Source organism: Hyperoodon ampullatus, assembly GCF_949752795.1.
Source record: "Hyperoodon ampullatus genome assembly, chromosome: 17".
Lineage (NCBI taxonomy): Eukaryota > Metazoa > Chordata > Mammalia > Artiodactyla > Ziphiidae > Hyperoodon > Hyperoodon ampullatus.
In genome coordinates, this window is record NC_136930.1 from 8,994,437 (window position 1) to 9,016,494 (window position 22,058).

General features: G+C 38.4%; 1 protein-coding gene across 1 annotated transcript; it reads left to right on the top strand.

Annotated features, from left to right (window-relative positions):
* Positions 1-8,626: 8,626 nt before the first annotated feature.
* On the top strand, positions 8,627-21,363 carry YTHDF3 (YTH N6-methyladenosine RNA binding protein F3; the record flags this gene model as incomplete). Its single annotated transcript, XM_079722188.1, is given in 5 exon segments — positions 8,627-8,684; positions 10,976-11,061; positions 19,536-21,125; positions 21,311-21,313; positions 21,316-21,363. Coding segments are annotated over 5 exon segments (1,785 nt in total).
* Between the last annotated feature and the right edge of the window lie 695 nt (positions 21,364-22,058).

Consider the following 22,058-nt stretch of genomic DNA (forward strand, 5'->3'; position numbering starts at 1 on the left):
GACTCACCTCCCAAGACTATAGTATAGAAAGTGGAAAATAGTAATTTTGCCATGGAAAACCTGGCAGACATCACTTTAGCCAAATGACCAAGATTAACATGATCGGTGGCAGGTCATATTGATGTCACATGCCCCCTGTCATGATGTGATAAGAAAGGCATCTCACCTTTGGTATTGTTCCCCTAAATCCACGAGCCCCACCTAGTTGTGAGGAAGGAAACATCAGAAAAACTCAATTTGAGGTTCGTTCTAAAAATATCTGCCCAGTACTCTTCCAAAGTGTCAAGGCCATGAGACAAAAAAAGACAAAGAAACTCAAAAACTGGGGGAGACAAAGAAAAAGAACGTTAGTGAAAAAATTGGAAATTCGGATAGTCTGTAGGTAATAGTACTGCAACAATTTCAATTTCCTAGTTTTGATAAATATACCTGGTTAAGTAATTTGTGAACATTAGGGAAAGCTGGGTGAAGGGTACAAAGGAATTCTCTGTACTATCTTTGCAACATTTCTGTTAATCTACAATTATTTCAAAATAAAGAAGTTCCCCACCCAGTTTCTGATTTGGTAAATACAGTGGGTCCTGAGAATTTGCATTTGTATTAAGTTCCCCAGAGATGCTGTTACTAGGGAAACGCTCTGGAAAACACCGGTTTACAGAAACCTTAGGGCTACTTGATGTTTTCTGTTTCTTCCTGTCATTGTAAATTTCTCTGTAGTAGACACAAGAATGAAAAAAAGTTGTTGACTTTTCTCTTTCAAAGCAGGTTTACTTTCCTTTTTGGTGGGAGGAGGGGTTTATTCACTGTTCTGCTCAGCTATTAGTTTTACCTTAAGCATATTTAAGGATTCCTTCCTTCTAAAAATGCATCAATCAACCCTCACATTGAATTTTCCATGCTTGTTTCACTTATACTATGTTACTTAATGATAACAAAAAGCCTTAGAAATTGTCTTAAATATTGGCAAAAATTCAAAGAGAAGTTTAAATGCTGCTAGGTGAGGAAGTGAATCTGGGTAATTACTATGCACACAGTTTATTATAATTTGTCTCTCACTATCCACTGTCACCTTCTTCCTTAGTAGTAAACTTTGATTTTTAACTGAGCACATGGCCAACCAGAATACATCAAAATATATCCTCCAAGTTTGCTTAAGTTGGTATTTTCGTTAAGACTGTGTCCTAGTTAGGAGACAGGCAGAAGTGGGAAATGCAATTTCTACAAAATGTCCTTAAAGGGGAGAAAGGTGCCTTTCTTCACCTTGCTTTCTGCTGGTAGGAATGACTATGATGGCTGGAAGTTGAACAGTCATCTTGGACCCCAGGTGGAAGTGTTATCATGAGGATGGTGGCGAAACAGGCTGTAAGAAGCCCAATACCTGACTCTGTGACAGCAGCCCAAGCCCTGGACTGACTACCTCCAGACCAATTTTTTTTCAATTTATTTATTTAATTTTATTTTTGGCTGCGTTGGGTCTTCATTGCTGCACACAGGCTTTCTCTAGTTGAGGTGAGCGGGGGCTACTCTTTGTTGCCGTGTGCGGGCTTCTCATTGCAGTGGCTTCTCTTGTTGTGGAGCACGGGCTCTAGGCGTGTGGGCTTCGGTAGTTGTGGCATGCGGGCTCAGTAGTTGTGGTTCGTGGGCTCTAGAGCGCAGGCTCAGTAGTTGTGGCACACGAGATTAGTTGCTCCGTGGCATGCGGGATCTTCCCAGACCAGGGATCGAACCCATGTGCCCTGCATTGGCAGGCGGATTCTCAACCACTGCGCCACCAGGGAAGCCCCTCCAAAACCTCTTTTGTATGAAAGAAAAACTGACCTGTCTTAAGTTCCCGTTATCTTGGACTTGCTATCACCTGCAGCTGAACCTAACTGGAACGGATACAAAGAGTCAATGCAGAAGTGCAGGGCCCACGATTACCGCTGTGCAGAGTGGAAGCTCACTGGATAAAGGCAGCAAGGTGGCTGAGGGGTGAAAGGGGGCTGAAATCCAGCCTGCCTTTCCTTTCCAAGCTGTGACCAGAGCGGGTATTCACCAGGAGGCTGAGATGCCTGCGGCCCTGTGCAAGTGAAGCACTGTCTAGAATCTAGACTCTACAGCTAGAGTCTGCACACTTCTGGAGGCAGTGGGGAGGATCTGAGGTAGTTCCCACAGGTACTTAAAACATATTTAATATTAAATGGGCCACATCTCATGGTAGGTAGTGCTGCATTCTGCGACTTCAGATCTCCAGGCTAGTTAGGATAATATGGAAGGAAGGAGTTTGTTGGGGGACAGAAAGAGAACAGAAACTCACCAGAACATGTCATTAGGCAGCATTATATGGTGGCTACAGTACAAGCTCTGGAGCCAAACTGCCTGTGTTCAAATCCTGGCTCTCAGTGATCAGCTGTGTTGAGGCACTTTTCTTAACTTCATTGTGTGTCAGTTTTTGTTAACAGCACTTAATGCCCAACGATGCACTGAGGATTTTAATGATTATTACAGTGCCTGACATGTAGTGATGAATAAATGTAAGCTATTACCACATCCTGGGAATTCTTTAGCAAAGGAACCAGAAACTAGCCCCGTAGAGCCACTGCTTCTTGAGGGCTTAAGCTCTGCCAGGAATTATCCGTATCTGACCTTTCTTTTTTTTTTTTTTTTTTTTTTTTTTTTTTTTTTTTTTTTGCGGTACGCGGGCCTCTCACTGTTGTGGCCTCTCCCGTTGCGGAGCACAGGCTCCGGACGCGCAGGCTCAGCGGCCATGGCTCAGGGTCCCAGCTGCTCCGCGGCATGTGGGATCTTCCCGGACCGGGACACGAACCCGTGTCCCCTGCATCGGCAGGCGGACTCTCAACCACTGCGCCACCAGGGAAGCCCCTGACCTTATTTTACTCATGGGGAAACTAAGGCTTAGAAAGGTTCAGTGACTTTCCCAAAGTTATACAACTAATGTATCTAGCCCAGCTGTAATTCAAACTCAGATTGGTTTGGATCCCAAAGCCATGCTTTTTAACTAAGATAGTCAAGGTTGGAAGGCAAAGCCTGTAAGATTTCACATGCTTCCTCTTGCATACCCTCCGTTTGTTTCCCCACTCATAACAGGTACTGTAGTAGCAAACTCTTTCAGGCTAAGGTCTGTAAGGAGGGAGGATGGACAGACTGTAGAGATTAAGAGCAGCAACTGGAAGGGTGGGGTAGGGTGGGGCAGGGCGGTCCTGGGAAATTGCAAAAGCATTCAGCCTGAGCTGAGAATCAGGCAGAGTCCCACTTGGGACTTGTGGCAAAATGGGAGAGCCTGGGGAGCGAAGCAGACCTGCAAAATGCCTCTTGGTGATGTATATGAAACACTGGACTCTCGAGATAAGATTAACTTCTATTCATTGCTTCTAAAATATTGTTGCATTGTTAAACACAAAGTCAATCCTATAACTTAGCAATTTTATATTTTATAAACTATCACTTATCCGATGGCTTTTAAGTAAAGTAAGGATTTGGCCATTTAAGTTATTTCTTTACATAGACTCTAAGAAATCTTTGCCTTTATTGCAAAGACGTTGTTTCAACGAACCATTCAAAATGTTGTAAATCAGCTCCTTTGGTTTTGCCAATTTGCAGAAAAGTAACTTTACCAGTTTCTCTTGAACCTTTAAACTTCTGTCCTTTTAGGACTGAAAAAACGTCCTGCAACTGTGCTTACTTTTCCCAAGGTAACTTTATTCATTCATCAAAATCAACGTTAGGGGAGGGTAAAGTCTGACTTCAGAGGTGACGGTTAATGTGAGTTATTCCTACCATGCTCCTGGGGTTTGGAGAGAACGAACACTTGCCGGGGCACCTCCTATGTGCTTTTAAGTGTCGGCGCCCGGAGCCGCAACCCAGCCACTTTCGCTGCACGTGCGGTTCGCCCAGCAACTCCGTCCCGAGGGCCGCCGACTCATCCCGCCGCCCACGTGGCCTTGGACGGCCTCGGGCGGCCGCGGTAGAGGCCTGGCCGCCGCGGCTCGATCACCTAGGGGTGGGCGCGGCTGCCGCCGCGGCGCTCCTACCCCAACAACGTTCACTCCGCCGCCGGGAGGGCGCCGCCGGCCGGGCTCTACAATCCCGGGCAGCCCCCGCCTGCCGCCCACGCCCACTTCCCTCCCAGAATGAGACAAGACTCCGGCTTCTGCCCGGCTCCCCTCTGCTGCCGCCGACCGATGCGCGCCCTGCCGCCTCCAAGCGGGAAAGAAGAAAGCTGCCGAACCGCCCCATAAAGCTGGCGCTCGCAGCCGCACAAGCGCCCTCTGTACGCGGCGCATGCGCCGAGAGGTCGGCCGCTCGGGCCCGTCTCAGATCACGTGAGGGTGCGGAGGCGGAGCCAAGGCCTGTGGCGGGAGGGTGGGGGAGGAAGAGCGAGGTGAACGCGGACGTCAGAGTGGAGAGCGGAAGGTCAGGGAGGCTCAGAGCGGAAGTGAGACTAGGGAGCCTGTCCGCCATTGTGGACCCGAGAAGCGGAGAGCGAGAGGGGAGGAGAGCGTGCAAGCGGAAGAGACGGGCCCCTTCCACCGACTCCCGAGTGCGAGGCCCGCTTTCTGGCTTCTTAGCGAGCGGCGGCGGCTGGAAGAGCCTCTCGGCTGAGGGCGGCAGCCAACTGCTGTGAGTGCACGGGGAGAGGCCCAGGCGGCGGCGGCGGCGGCGGCGGTAGCAGCAGCAGCTCTCGGGTTGCGGTGAAGAATGTCAGCCACTAGCGTGGATCAGGTGAGGGAGCAGAGGCCGCAGGCTCGGCGAAGGCCCGAGACCCGGAGCTCCACCCTCGCGTGGGGCTCCGGCTCCTCCCCGTCGCCGCCGGGCCCGTAACGGTGCCCCGGGCAGGACTGGCTGCGGTCCCGCCGCCCGAGCCGGGGCGTGCGCCCGGGCCGCGGAGCCTGCGGTCCAGGCGGGCGGCCGCGGGGGCCGCAGAGGGTGGAGGCAGGACTGCGCTCCGGGGCCTTCGGACGCGTCCTGCGGGCGGCAGAAGTGGGGCTGACCCCGGGCGAGTGCTGGGGACGGCTTCCGAGTGGCGGGTCGGAGGGCTAAGTCCCGGCATGGGTGGGCGGTCGGTGGCGATGGAGGATGTGGTGGGTTTCACTCCTACGCGGATTGTTTAAAATAACTTGTCTCGGATAACGTCTCTGATTAACACGCTTTTCCTCTCTTCCCTTTTTTTTTTTATTTTTCCTTATTACCACATCTTTCATCTTGCTACACAGAGACCTAAAGGACAAGGAAATAAAGGTGAGTTCGGATATTTTTTTACCTTTATTTCTCATTGTTGGTTTGATGTTACTTCTAAACTATGTGAAGGCCTTTTTGGTTTTGATATTTTGTTTTTGTTTTGTTTTTGTTTTTTTGAAATGTAGGATTAGAGAAACAGTTCGTCTCGGCTAAGGCAGCCAAATGCTGTCCGAAAGTTTGGTAGGTCCTTGCTTAGAAGCCACTTTTATAGAAACCAAAGTGATACGAGGAACAGTTTTATTAGCTTGTATTTCACTTAAAGAGGTATTGTTATGAATGTAGTGACATTTCTTTAATTTTACAGTCTGTATTACGTGACTTCTGCCACAGATTCTCCCAATGTATGTAGATAAGTGGACATTTTCTTCCTTGTCTGGTTTACGTGGAACGCGCAGCCCACATAGAATTCTGTGTTCCAGTAGTGGAAATTGTACGGTTAGTCACTGGTTCTGTTGAAGTCGGTCCCATTGAGGCAATAGCCCGTTAGGGATCAGAACGGAACAGGCATGTCATCTTGCTCTGTAGTCTTGCGAGGTTTGACTCAATATGGTACTTTAGAAAGGATTGGGAAGGAAATAATTTGTGAGGGTCCTGCCAGGATTATATGATTTACTCTTTAGCAAAAAGAAAAAAAAAAGTACTGCTGAAAGTCAAGCATTTTAAAAAAATGAGTGTGGTTTGTGTTTATTAATATGGAGCCATACAGTCAGCTGACTGAAACATGACATTAATCATGTGACATTAGTAAGTGTAGAACAATAACTGCTTTCTTGGGACGGCGCCAATTAAATAACATTACAGTGAACTATGTATTTATTACATTTTGCAATAGGGCTTGAAATCAGACTAAATAGAATTATGCTTCCAGTTTCTTATTTCTGTAGTGAAGTATTGCCTACCAAGTAAGATCTACAGTAGCCTTTTAGATGTAAAGTTTAATGTCTTTTATTGGTGCTCCTTATGTTCTTAAGGTTTTTATTAGCTATTGCACATTTGAAAGGCGTGGGTTCTGTACGCACAGCTTAATTTTCTTTTGAGTTGTAGTACAATTTTTTTGAGAAGTTTTACATACCAGTTATATGGCATCGTATTAGGTAACAGATTCATTGCTTTATTTTGATTAAAGATGTATATAAACAGCAATTTTAAATTTTAGAATTTAATTTTAATTTTAGAATTATCTTCTGTGGCGTAAGCACAAAGCTCAGAATTTGATATTGTTGGTTTATTTTAAGTGAGTTTTTAAAAATTTATTTGTAAATCTAAAAAGAATGATCCATTAATTTCTTTTTTTGTTAGTCTGCCCATTAGGAAGTATATAGACTTGGACATATGTGCAATCTGTGGTCATTATTGCCTAGCATAAATTATTTTATCCTAGATCTGTGGGGAGGTGGCACTTTGCAAGGCTATTTGAAATGCTAAGTGTTTTGTGTTACCTGCTTTAAGGTAAGTGCAAGTTCTATGAAGTACTTGTTTGACAAAACAAAATAGAGTATCTACAGCATTGTAAACCATTACTGTATTACTGTACGTTTGATTTATGACAGTTATTTCACTTAGGTATGTCCTCATGACATCTTTGATATCAGAGATATAAATTTTCTATAAACAAAATTGTGTATCAACTACAAATATTTATTGGTTAGTAAAATTTTTTTTAATCCATTTGTATCACCTCTGTTAGATGTATTTAGACACACATACAAAGTATTTATTTGGATAGTTGTTTATTCCAAGAAATTTTTCTTACTTTCCCCCTTCCTCTTCAGTTCATAATTTCATCCATGGATAGAACAATGGACTAGGATTCCTAGGAGACCTGTGTTCTCATACTGCTGACTTGCCAAGTGAGCTTGAACACATTGCACCTTTGGGTCAGAATTTCCCCTCTCTCTGTAAAAGAAAAGTAACAGTTCTAGCCATAAATCCTATTGTATGTTATGAGGGTTGTTGTAGTTAAAACAGTCCGTTGCTCTAGTAGCCATGCTAATTGCTGCCTCGCCTCATCTATTTATTGTTAAGGTGCAGGAAGACTATTGCCTAAGACCTGGCAGGAGGGAGAAATTCTATTGGCCTAAAAGTATTGGTAATCAGTTAAGCTGCTTTAAATCGGTAGATGCTGCAAGTGTACAAATACACATACACATGGCTTGTATTTTTATGCCCCTGAGAATTACAAGGAAAAGGCAGCAGCTCCAGTGAACTGGTACAAGTAGCTATATGTGAGTTTAAGAAAAACTAATCTGCCTTAGTTGACTTGGTTTTCAAGCTAGTAAAATTGTTTTATAATGTTTCTGTTTACTTTTATGAAGCAGAAAGCAAAGTGATTTTTCTTGAACTACAGTCCCGGTGTCCTAAGAATATGAGTATTAAACTTGAATTCAGAACTTATCAACCTCATGAAAAAGGCATGCCCCTGAGGAATTATCAGAATTCTGAAAGCATAATCCTTTTTAGTTGACTTAAAATGATTTCAGGGACTGTGTATTTCCTTTCTTAATAAGTTGACAGCATTAGCCCAACACCTGGCTTCAGTGTCTTTGATTTTCTACTAAGTATTTTTCTGTATGTCCTTAAATGCACTAAAGGAGCAAAAATTTAAAAGGAATTCTATATCAGTCTCTTTGTAAGGCAAAAATGCTTTTGTAGTATAAGTAATACTTCTAGGTTTACTTGTTTATAAGTTTGAATTCTTTTTAATAGATTGTCCCTATGTTAAATATTAGAACTCTTTTATCCTTGGCCAGGGTAGTACTGAAGGATAGTAGAAATTTAAGGATAGTTATGTACCTGTTGGCCCATAATTTAAAACTGACTTCATATCACTTTTATTTATCTAACAAGTGGAATTTTTGCTTGCTGGAATACAAGTGTACCATTCCTTTCCCTGCAGGCACCACAGATAAAAGTGTCAGATCCCACGCTTCTAGTAGCCTCAGGCCTTGCTGCCTGCTTCCTCCTACCCCTTAAGTTTACAAATAGTCAAATACATGGAAAGGAATTTATCTTTTCCCTCTTCTCCTCACCTGTCCGTCCCGACAGAGGGACATAGTCAGTGTTTGGTACTGCAGTTTAAAAGAATTAGGCTGAATTTGGCTATCTTTTAGCGTTTCAGAAAAGTAGCGGAAAATGCCTTGTATTTTGGCAATATCTTTTGTATCCTCTCCCCACCCTACCCCAACCCCTCGGGAAATGACTGCAAAGCACTTTACTGTTATTTTAGGCTTCATTTGATTAATCCTCAAAACATTCCTATAAGGAGATAGAGGGTATATGGTATTGTCGCTGTTTTTGTAGGTGGGAAAACATGATGCACAGATCTGTTGACTTTCCTAACTTGATGTAGTCAGGACCAGAGCAAAGAATCACCTGGCTCCTAAGGCCCATGTTCTATCTTGATTTGACTCTGCTTCATAGAGCAGAGGAAACAGGCGAAGAATCATGTAAGTCATCCGTTCTTTTTTCCCTGAAGAACTTGTACAGACTATGGGACTAGCTTGGATTTCATTACTATTTAGTGGCTTTCAGTCTCCAAGACATTTGATTGTCATTAAGTAATGTTCAAAACCTGAAGTCTTTAAGACAACTGAATTTCTTTAAGAAAGGTGTGCTTCTGAAACTCTAGGGCTAGCTTCTTATTCAGATTCTAATTTGATGCACATTGCTTATCAGTATGCGTGAAATACTTAAAACAAAATAAAACATTTTTTCCTTAGATTGACATAGTCCTTGAATAATCTTTTAGGACTTAGACATTTTAATGCATCATTATAAATGACTATAGACTGTAATTACTTAGTGTAGGAGAATATTTTCTTAGTCTCAGTCTCTTAGAATTAGAAGGAAAGATAGAATAGAGCGGATGAGTAAGAGCAGTATAATATATATTTGGATAACTCTTAAGTAGGTACTTTTTTACTGTTACAGCAGTGTGGACTAAACTGATAATCTAATGAATACAAGAGATAATAGTTGTAATTTTGAAATGGGTAGCTGTTTCAGATACTGTCAAATACGCACGTAACAGTGACAAATATGTACCAGTCCAGGCACGTAGTGAAGGATTACTTTTCAGGAGGTAATAGACCAGGCATAACTATCCTTGATAGAGGAGTGGTAGAGGAGAACAGATATGTTAGAATCTCTTGGGCTGAAATGATTAGCCCACCTGAAATAACCTAAGGTACCCTCCGCTTTAATTTTGTTTCTAGTGGCTGTTACATATTTAAATTCTGGGGAGCACATTGAGCTCAACTCTGGCATTGATGCATTCCTTATCAAATGCAGTTAAGCCACCTCAGTGGAGCCAGGATCACGGTGACCTTGAGGTTTCTCTTGTAGTCTCTGAGGGGCAGTGTAGAATCATGAGAGGTCTACTTTGAAGGCTTCACAGAATAGTATTTTTTTGAGTGATCATTGCTACTCAGTGGGTGGCAAAGAACTAAGGGATTTTACCTATTTTTGCTCCCATGACTCTGTCAACTTGTATATTTCATTTATGTTTCTGAACTCATTGGAATGATTAGGGAAAATAAAGATGTTATGATATTATAGAAGAACACACAACGTAAATCCATTGCTCCTAACCTTAATTTATAATATTTTATATTTAAGTATTGTATTTAAAAATACTGTATTTTTAAGCAACAAATCTTCAGGTGTTGAGGGGCTTTTTTTTTGTTTCCAAGAGATTAGTCGATTAGTCATAAGCTTGTTTATGTGGTCCTAAAGTAATTTTTAGTCCTGTTTGGATCTTGTAATATTTTATGTGATAATAATATCCAAGATTATTAAATACTGTCATTGAATACTCAGATGAGATGAGCTAGGTACTATTAATAACCTCCTTGAATAGAGAAGTAGTCAGAGTTAGACAGGCTAAGTTACTAACTAGAGATCCCCCAGCTTCTCCGTGTTGGACTTGGGATTCAAACCCAGGATCTTTTTACCTTGAGTCTGTGCTCAAAAGCACTGAGACAGTGTGCAGAACAATAGCTTTATATAGAGCATTTATGGAAGTGATCTCTGAACAAATACGGCATTATAAATCACACTTGACTGGTTTTCTCGTATGTTGCAAGAGTAATCATGGTTATCTTTAGTGTCTTAGTTTTATTTATACTTTCTTGTGAAAGTCTTCATTATTTTTTGTTTAGAGTAAAGGCCCTTTTTATTTAGATTTTTTTATGATAATATTTATTTATTGTGATATTGCTTCAAGTGAATTTTAGCCACTTTCTTTGGAGACATTTAAGATATTTATTTTAACGTCGGTTACCAAACGAGGTTATTTATTTACTTTTATTGGACTGAGTAGTAAAGTGATTTAACAAAGGTAGAGAACGTTGAGAAATCTATCTTGTCAATAGCACTGCTTAAAGTGGTTATTTTAGATTCAAATATAGCATTAGCAAACCCTTCCAACATTTTAATTTAACTGCTTACTACAGTGTTGAAATTGGGATATTTATGTTATGTTTTTAGTAATGAGAAGTATATATATACTTTGTATTTATGTAATCTTGGGCTTATATATACAAGATTTGTAAGTTTTTGGTGGCACATAAATATTTATATCCAAAATTAAGTTAATCCTAAAGGGGGTTTTAAATGAAAAGAACAAAGAACCCAGGATAAGTTTCCTATTTGATTTGAAAAATATTGAAAATATTAGGTTATTTTGTGAGTTTCATAAAGATAATTACAGTGCATCTAATACAAACATATTTTTTAGTTTCAGTACAAAACGGTTCGATTCATCAAAAAGATGCTGTAAATGATGATGATTTTGAGCCATACTTGAGTAGCCAGACAAATCAGGTAAGTGTGACAGTCACATATTTAGGAAATTAAACTTACGTTAGTATTAATTGATTTTTTAAAGTAGGTATTTTAGTTGAATGAGGCGAACCCTAACATGAATTAACCTAGTGTGCCTACATAATAGTGAATAGCAGCTGCAGGCTTTTGGCACAAGAGAGTTCTTTGGAAATTGGAGATGGCTGAAACTGGATTATGAAATACAGAGATATGAAGATGAACATTTGTATATATTGTGGTTAGATTGTTTTTTTTGACTGTTGAATTTAATCTTTTAATGCTGCTGCCATATCTTCATAGCTAAAGCAGATTATAAGGTTTAATTAGCTAGAAGTTTGTAGGAGAGGACTAGTTTGTGCCTGAAATTTTTGGTTAGTATAATTAAAGTTTTAATATAACCTGGTATGTAACCTGGTAGCATAGGAAATAGAATTAAAGATATTATAAACACACTTGCTTATATATTGTAGGCATGGAGAATTTCATCAAATCAAATAACTGGTCGCTTTTTAGGTTCTTCTGTGTTTGAATTTTTCACAAATAATCTTGTGACTTTGTATATAGGAATAATTTAGATTTAAACATTGACAAAAAAGAATGGTATTTCTTCGTCTCTGTATACCAATTCTGCATCTCTTTCTGTTTGTTAATAAAAATGTCACTACTAGAAATAAATTAAAAAAACTTTCATTATTAAACAGTTTCTTTAGAGAGAACATTCTGGAATGAAACTGCTTTGTTGTTTTGCTTATAAAAAGACATGAAAAATGTACCTTGAAATCTTAACCTAGTTTTTTTTAACTTATAAAAGAATAAGGAACCAAATATTGTTACAGAACTTTGCAGTTGCAGAGAAAACTTGAAAAACGAGTAGTTTCCAATTTGTGGAATGTACAGTTATTTTTAGGACTTTGGAGAGCCATGGTTATGTTCAACCTGATCTACATTTATTTCTCTTTAACCACCCCCTACTATCTGTTGATCTACATCCATAGCATATGTTGGGAGGGAATAAATAAATAATAAAGAATAAAAATGGGTGATAAAAATCTATGAAAGTTAGGCTACTTTAAAAAAAATGAAAAAGTTCATTTCCTTCTTATGTAATCTACCTTTATGATCTCAATAACAAATTTACTTTCCACCTAAAGGTTGTGAAAGAATATATCACTGGAAAATAGGGCAAGATCATTTGTTATGAAGTGTAGTGCAAGTTTTAAAAGAAATATATTCTGTTCTATTTGGTCCCATACAGTAATCTCAGTTAACATCCTATGGCAGTGTTACCAACTTTTTTTGAGGAATTCTGATATAATGAGGTGTAGTAGATATTTTCCTAAAAAGATCTCCATGATCAAATAAGTTTGGGAAATTTATTTGGTTTACATAATTATTTTTTGCTACTTGATTTTATACTTTTTGTATTTTAATGTAAAATGAATTTCTAAGACAGGGGTATGGTATGAATATTCTCTGACTGACATGTTCAAACTCTATTTTCAAGAAATTTTAATGGATTATAAATGTTTGAGAATTGCTACCTGTGAGAATCTTCTCATTTTATTTGGTAACAGATGTTTCATAATTTATTTGTCACAGGGGCTTAGAAGATTGGTTTTTTGGCATTCCACAGAGATGCTTCAGGTCTGCCTAGGGGAGACCTGGGGAGGGTAACCTGGATCCTACCCGTGCAGCAGCCAGAGCTGTGCTTTGCTTTTCATGTGTTTTATATGTTGTAATTCTGCATAAGATTTCACATAAAGTGTTGGAAAGTCATTATTTTTTAAGACTATAAGGGCATTTACCTTAGTGAACCCAGTTTTTAAATTGAATCATAAAAGTTTCCTTGTGTTGGGGCAAAAACATCTATAAAAGGTTTGTTTTAATGTGATGTTTAAATGGAAGGTCTTATACTTTATATTAATTAAATCACTTACTGATGTTAGAATCAATGTTATGTGCTCTTTAAAGAGAAGTCTTAAAGTTTGATATCAGTACGGCTATATTTTAACTCCCTCTCCTTACCAGTGCTGATGAATAGGTTTTCAGCAGTTATCTTTCTGTAATAACTAAAAATAATTGTCTAACCAGGATACATATTTACCTTTTAAAGAATACTAACACTATAGAATATTGAAAACTGGGTTTATTGGAGAGCAGAATTGAAAATTATCTGAAATCTTAAAGGTAAGCTGTACAGAATTTAAATTTATCGTAGTTACTTAGCTAAAATAGAAAAGTTTTTACAAATTGACCTTTTAAAGTACACTATTGAAAAGTGGATTTATTGATGAAATATCTAAAGTAATTATTTTCAGATGTAAAGTTATGCAAGTATTTGTTTCTTGTACTGACCTAGCTGAAATAATTGGTTAATTAAAAATTTTTTCAACTAATATACAGGATGTCTTTAAAATTAAATCCCTTCATCTGATTTTAATATTATAAATAATAAAAATGATATTCTTTAGTCTAGAAAAGTTTTTAATGTTTGTTTTATATGCTTAGATCTAAATCAAATCAAACCCAGGGATGTTTTAAAACAGGTTGTTGGCCTTTTACTTCTGTGGCAGCATATTCTATTTTCTCATGCTCAATTTCTCAGGGAATAATTTTCATAGTAATTTAAAAAGTAAACCTATGTCCTTCAGGACTTAAAATTAGTTCTCTATAGTTCCTCGGAATAATCTGACGATTAAGTTGATTAAAAATTCAGGTTTAATTGGTACTGTTCAAGATGCTGTGTAATTTGTGCATACAAATTTGAATGATAAATTGAAAAAAATGAAGTTTGAATTGGTCTGCTTGTATATATGGGGAAATAAATTCCGAGCCATGCTTATCAGAGAAGAGGTATAGAGAACTAAGACAGTAACAGATTTTTTTCTGTCCGTGTTACTACTGCCCTTAGGTGAGGTTTTCATTAGCTCTGCTGTTGGAATGATTTCTGAACTGGTAATTCCATATTGCCGCTCAGCAGTCCTCTTACAGTCCAAGTCTGCTGCCGTCGTCACGTTAAAGACTTATCAAAGCTTCACCACAGTGGATATATTCATTATATGAGTGCCCTTAAAATGGCTCCACTTCCCTCCCTGCCTCATCTTTGGTCAACTTTATCCATGTAACTTATTTAGAGAATAGGACTTATTATTTTCTGAAAATATAAGTATTTTCTAAATATTTTCTTGCATGATCTCAAGCTTTCCATTTATATGTATGATGTACACACGCAGACTCTCATGTCTGTCACTTCATGAAGTCTTCTGATTTTCCAGTTACTTGCCCCCTCCTCTTTGTACTAGAGTTTTTGTTTTGCTTTGTTCTTATTTCTGTAACAATACCTATCAAATTGCAGGGTAAATATGTCTTCCCTGCTAGACCTGTGAAGTGCTCCAGGTCAGAGACCGTGTTCTTTATCTAATTTTCTCCATGTTCTTTATCTTATTTTCTAGGTTATCCAGTGTACTCAAGGATTCTAGGTTGATTCTAGGTTGACTGGCACTGTATCTGGCATGTAGTAGGCATTCATTAAGTATTTATTAAATAAGTAGATTAGGTTAACTACTAGAATTAGGGAATGAAGAAGTATGGTTGATGAAATATTCATGTTAATTGAGTATAATGTATGATACATTTTTTCTTATGACATCTCTGTGATTAAATATGCATGTATTTTACTTTTTGAGAAGTACAATAATATTTTTAAAATAATAGAAGAAAATGTACATAAACATTAAAAGTATATTACACTTCACTTAACTTTTTGTAATCTAGTAGTTAGTTCTGGGGTTTGAAGTACCTCAGGTTCTTAATGGAAAACAGTTTCCTTTTTTCTATGCAGACGTGCTGTTTTTGGTGAATAATACCTCAACCATTTTTTATTGAATTTCTACGACATTGTACAATGTTCTTTCTTGGAAGTTTGGATATTTATGAAGTAAAAATAGGTATTAAGTTACTATAACTGAAAGACTCAGTTATAATTGAGTTGTATTAAAGTGTCCTCAGGTCAGAACAGTAATCATGAATTTTTTCTTAGTGTTGTTCCAGTTTTCTTTGAGATAATAGAAAAACAATTGACCTGACTCACAAGGCTAAGAAATGATAATTACAAATGATTTTGAAATTCAAAGGAAGAATTTTTCATCTTTTCTATATTTTAGTTTTCAAATTAAAACAAGATTAACTCCTATACTTCAGTATAGCACTTTGCAGTTAACAACTAGATTTTTAAAGGTATGTAATTGATTAGAGCAGCAGGTATTTTCCCATTTTACCGACGAAGAAACAGGGTTAGAGAAATTAAATGATCTGATGATCACTGACATAGAAACCGCAAAAGTAGGGAATAACGACTGTTGATTGAATATTTAGTGTGTCCTAGGTACATTATTTCTTTTTAATATTCGAGAAAACTCAAGTTTTAAGTAACTTGATATTGGCTTCACACAGCTGATAAGTCCTGGGTTGGGATTAGAATTTAGTTACCTCGTGGCTTCACATCCACCTTCAGGTTGCGTTTCTGAGTTTATGCTCTAGGTAAGGGGTTTGTGGATCTGTTACTTTACAAGTATGTTTAATTATATCCATTGATTATTATATATAGTTTTTTATGTGTACCTATTGTTATTTTCCCCTTTTCAATTAGTTTTTTGAGTAAGAGGGAAATGCCCAACATTTCATTTCACTTTGTTAAAGGTTATATATCTTTAAACAACAAAGTAAAATTTCACTACTACCAATTTGAGAATTATGAATACACTATTTTAAAGTGATTATTTGGACATAAACGGTTAAATTGCTTGTACCTCGTTGTACCGGGTTTGACGTAACAGGTGAAGGAAGGTTTTGAGTTTCTGTTCTCCATCATCAGTAGGTGGAGATTGTGTTCCCCTTCCTTCCACTTAGCTAGCAATTAAAAACGTATCTTACATTTAGCAAAACGTTTAAAAATATTTCCAATTATAATCGAAGCTCTGCTCATACAAAATGTGTTGACCATATCTTACTTTTTTAAACTTCAGTAGTTTCCTACAACTTTGTTCTTACTAGAACCCAAACCAAAACCCTTGCCTTTTGGAAGGAGACTGCTTAAGTTACTTTCGTAAAGCTGAGGAATAAATAGCATTGTTTGATAAACTGGAGAAAGCAGGCCATTTATCCAGTGTACTCAAGGATTCTAGGTTGGTAGCATAGAAGCACTGTGGATAGCTCTGTAGTCAGGTAGGGACAGCAGTGCATCTCTGCTCATTAGCTTGAGCTGACTGTTTGACAAGGCCTTGTGATTAATGGAGCACATTTTAAAGTAATTTAAACTTACCGTTTTGACAAAATCAGTAGTTTAGGGGTGAAGTAGTAAAACCCATGATTTAAAAAATAATTGAAAAGATATTTAATAGAAGGCCCCACAGCAAAAGGGTGTGGACCTGCTCCAGCCCCAGAAGTGGCAGAATTGGTGAAATTTTCTTACCCATTTAATCTAATAATATAGCTTGGGGGGGCTTTTTTTTAAATAGGAATCAGTATATATTAGATAATCTATTAAAACTGGGTTGACAGACTGTGACCCAGGGACCAAAACTTGTTTTCTTTGAGGAAACCCTTGAGCTAGCAGCTTTCTAAAGGGTCGTTAAAAAGAAGATGAATATGTGACTGCAACCGGATACCGTATTTGGCTTGCAGAGCTTAAAATATTTGCTCTTTGGCTCTTTAGTTTGCTGATCCCTGAATCATATGATGGATATAGACAAATTAGGAACCTGATGTGTAACTGTTGTGCAAAATTCAGCATTTGTGAGGGTGAAGTAAGAATATTCAACATAAGTTACGAGTGTAATGTTGCCAACACTTTATCATGATGAATGAACTTAAAAATTTTCCACCTTGTCTGTTTTTCCACTCCCACATCCAGGTAAAGACTTACTAAGTCCAGATTTCAATGCCAACGTTCTAAATTAAAACTTTGAAACTGAAACTGATTACCTCCATATTCAACTCAGCTTCCTTATTCCCTCATGTGGAATATATTCACTTCCCTGTGCAATGTGTCTCTTTAACTGTAGGTTTTCTTTTAGAATGAATATTTTATATCAGTATTTTTCACAATGTACGCATTCAGTAAGTGGTTAAAAAAGTAATAAAGGGAAACCTTTAATAACTTCAAAAAATTTAAAAATTAAAAATATCTTGATTGTGTATGTTCATTAATATTGGCTAAATTTTTGGACTTTCTCAACAGTGACTTCAGTATGAAGTACTATGAATACTTTTACTTTCAATAAATAATTTGGTGATTTAATTATAAACAGGTGTGTGTGTGTATATCCATGGCTACTGAAGCTTACTCATTATTAATTTCTTCAAGAATTTTGTTTTTTCTTTGAAAACCACTGTTGGTGACTTTGAGCTTCCCTCAGGCTTCATTTCCTTCATACTAATATTGCGAGCATTCTTTGAATATATTTTCAAATATGGTTAATAATTATCCAATATAGTTAGAGAATATGTTCAACTAAATTAGTAAATGGTTGACACATATATTTCCAGTTTTGAATACAGTGGAATATACTTAATATCAAATGTGTTTAAAGTCATTTTTTTTCTTTAAATAATGCTGACACAGTTGTTTTTTATTTTTAAGTTCAAGTTTTACTGAAAACACTCAGTAAATCTATGTCTTAATTATTAACTTAAATGCAGCCTTTATTTGATTCTCTTGTCATTTTCATTTAATTATATGAGAGTCCTTTCAAAAGGCAAAATATGAAATTAGCTTTCTTATGGACAGTGGACAGCTTTAATAGTTGTAAGGTATGTCACAAGTAACTTAATAGTAATAGTAAAGCATTTTAGTTTTCAATAATAGGCCTTTAAAAAAATAAAATGAATTCCAGGTAGTATCTATGATGTAATTGTCACATATTTATATACTTTGTTGAATGGGAAAGCAGTGGCAGAATAATCCCAAGAGAGTAACAGCCAAAAAAAACTGGAATGGGTTTGCTCCATTTTGCACTTTGCTCCATTGCATTCTCCACTTTGCTCCAGGGAACTTAGAATGTCTATGTAGATAAAATGAATAATCAGCCTTCAAAATGGTTTTGACCCTTGGGAGGGGAATACAAATTGTCTTGACTAGATATTAGCTTAGTTTTTTCATCTTGCTTAATTTTACAAATTCTGAAGCTCTGTCCAAAGCTTTAAAAATCACACCTAAATCATAGAGTGAAAATGTATTACAGTTGTCCCTTGGTGTGCCTAGGGGATTGGTTTCAGGACCCCCGCTGATACCAAAATCCACAGATGCTCAAGTCCTGTATATAAAATGGCGTAGTATTTGCATATAACATGCACATCCCCCTGTATACTTCAGATCACCTCTAGATTACTTATAATACCAAATACAATGTAAGTGCTATGTAAGTAGTTGCCCGTGTGGCATATTCAAGTTTTGCTTTTTGGAACTTTATGGAAATTTTTTTCTTCCTGAATATTTTCGCTCCATGGTTGGTTGAATCTACGGATGCAGAACCTGTGGATTGGAGGGCCGGCTGTATCAGACATATTTTTGGCATAAGAAACCTACTTTCAAAAGAAATCTGTAGAATATTTTATTTTTTACATTGGCTAGTAACAAATTTGACTGAGTTTTTTTCTTTAATAAGCTTTGATTTTTGGCAAATCACTAAATGGATGATTAATTTTATTCAAAATAAAGGCCAATTTAATTACAGGAATTCTGGAAAAATGATAGGAACTTACTATTTCTAAATTAAAATTCTGATCAGGAAGGTGATAAATTTGTTATGTAAAATTTAGAAAATAGGCACCTGTAACCAACCATTAAGAAACCATTAGGATTTTGTCTTCTTTTTCAAAATGAGCAAGGCAAAACAAAACAAACAAATATGGATCATGCTCTAAGTATAATCTTGAATCTTTTTTTGTTTTTCCTCTCAGAGTGTGAACATTTCTCTATTCTAGTTTTTCTTTATGAAAGTACAGAATTTAATTGCTGAACTGGATTCCATCGTAGAGATACACTGTAGTTCCTCTGTTATTGGGCATAGTTTCCAAGTTTCTTTAACCCTTGCACATAAATTTTTTGTTCATCAGTTGCTAAAAATAAAGCTAACAATCATTGTTTCTGCAAACTTTATAAATCAGCTTTTTGTAAAAATTAGAGTATTTTTAAATCGTGCGCAGAGGATCTGGCTCTTAAACAAAAATAATCCCCACCATATCCCCCCACCCACCTACCCCCGCAAAAAAATACCCTGTACTTTCATTACAGATAAAATAAAAAGAGTCATTAGTAAAGTTTTTCCTTGATAAAACTGGATTTGAAATTTTAACTTTACCTGGAACAGGTGCATCTGTTTTCCATTTATTTAAAACTATTTGATTTTACTCTTTCAGATGTTTCTCTCCCCCCAATCTTATTTCTGTCCTGATTGTGATCTTTTGTTTTCCAGAATAACAGCTATCCACCAATGTCAGATCCATACATGCCTAGTTACTATGCGCCATCCATTGGATTTCCATATTCTCTTGGGGAAGCAGCATGGTCCACAGCTGGAGACCAACCTATGCCATATCTGACAACCTATGGACAAATGAGTAATGGAGAACATCATTATATACCAGATGGTGTGTTTAGTCAGCCTGGGGCATTAGGAAATACCCCTCCATTTCTTGGTCAACATGGATTTAACTTTTTTCCTGGTAATGCTGATTTCTCTACATGGGGGACAAGTGGATCTCAGGGACAATCAACACAAAGTTCTGCTTATAGTAGCAGTTACGGCTATCCACCTAGTTCTCTTGGGAGAGCTATTACTGATGGACAGGCTGGATTTGGCAATGATACTTTGAGTAAGGTGCCTGGCATTAGCAGTATTGAGCAAGGCATGACTGGACTGAAAATTGGTGGTGACCTGACAGCCGCAGTGACAAAAACTGTAGGAACAGCTTTGAGCAGCAGTGGTATGACTAGCATTGCAGCCAATAGTGTGCCCCCCGTTAGCAGCGCAGCGCCTAAGCCAACCTCCTGGGCTGCCATTGCCAGAAAGCCTGCCAAACCTCAACCGAAACTCAAACCCAAGGGCAGCGTGGGGATTGGGGGCTCCGCCGTGCCACCACCTCCTATAAAACACAACATGAATATTGGAACTTGGGATGAAAAGGGGTCAGTGGTAAAGGCTCCAGCAGCCCAACCAGTTCTGCCTCCTCAGACTCTAGTCCAGCAGCCTCAGCCGTTAATTCAGCCGCCACCATTGGTGCAAGGCCAGCTGCCCCCGCCGCAGCCGCAGCCACAGCCGCAGCCGGGAGCGCAGCCACAGGCCCAGCCTCACCAAGCGCCGCCGCAGCCGCAGCCGCTGCAGAATCGCTGGCTCGCCCCTCGGAACAGGGGGGCGGGCTTCCACCAGAACAGTGGAGGGGGAGGGGAAAACTTTGGTTTAGGTGTTGTTCCTGCCAGTGCTTCACCTTCAAGTGTAGAAGTGCATCCAGTGCTGGAAAAGCTAAAGGCCATAAACAACTACAATCCCAAAGACTTTGACTGGAACCTGAAGAACGGACGGGTGTTTATAATTAAAAGCTATTCTGAGGATGACATACACCGTTCCATTAAGTACTCTATCTGGTGTAGTACTGAGCATGGTAATAAGCGTTTGGATGCCGCTTACCGTTCCCTGAATGGGAAGGGCCCACTCTATTTGCTCTTCAGCGTGAATGGCAGTGGACATTTTTGTGGAGTGGCTGAGATGAAGTCTGTTGTGGACTATAACGCGTATGCCGGTGTCTGGTCTCAGGATAAGTGGAAGGGCAAATTTGAAGTTAAATGGATCTTTGTCAAAGATGTTCCCAATAACCAGTTACGGCATATTCGCTTAGAAAATAATGACAACAAACCAGTTACCAATTCAAGGGACACCCAAGAGGTACCCCTAGAAAAAGCTAAGCAAGTGCTTAAAATAATTGCTACTTTCAAGCACACCACCTCAATCTTTGATGACTTTGCACATTATGAAAAGCGTCAAGAAGAGGAGGAAGCCATGCGTAGGGTAAGAGTACAGCAATTTTTGTGTGTAGGGTCTTTTTATTGGGGTGGTGTGTATGGATGGACATCTTTAATGCCTCTTAATATTACATTCTGAGTTTAAGAACTTTACTCTGAAGGCAACCAACCACGTAGCTTAAGAAACAGAACTCTGCAGAACCCCGTGAAGGCCTCGGATGCCTTTCCAAGGGTAAAACCCTTACTCAGAATCTGCTTCCTGCCTATTCATACTCCTCCGGTGATAAAGGTCTTTATTCTTTATCAGACCCCTGATAAAGGGGTTCTGCATTTGTAATTAAGCCGACTTAAGAACTGGCTAGGGATTCTAGTCGCTAATCTTAGACTTTAATTTTATGGGAAAATGTATTTGGAGTTTGAGACAAACAGCTTTTAAATAAATGTTTGAGTGCTACACATTTTGTATTTATGATAAATAGATATTTTCCCCCAAGATTCCTGAGGCATGTTCATAACTTGTACACTTAAAGCACTTGTACAAAATATAGTAAGGATTTGACTTTATAGGAAGGCAGCTTAGAATTGAGAAGTGGACTTAAAACTCTGCAGAATTTGATTTCTAATTCTGTTATTTGCCCACTGTGAGACTCTTAAGGGAGATGTATCCTGAAGTTACACACTGTTTATACTTGCATCAGGTTGGCCGGGATTTGATCACAGAGCCCATAGAGCAGGACAGGCTGAGGAATATTTTCTGTTCCAAGCTACAAAAGTAAATTGCAGAGTCCTATTTTTAGGAGGGAAAGAGAATGGATGGAATAGGCAACTAGCAGATTTTTCCATAGACAATACTTTTAAATTTCAAATGAAGCAGGGCTTAAGTTAGAATCTTCTCCAGTAAATTATGTTGGTTACTATGGAAAACTTCTATGTAGAAATTAAGATAAAGCACGAACTTCAACTTTATCTGTATGTAAAA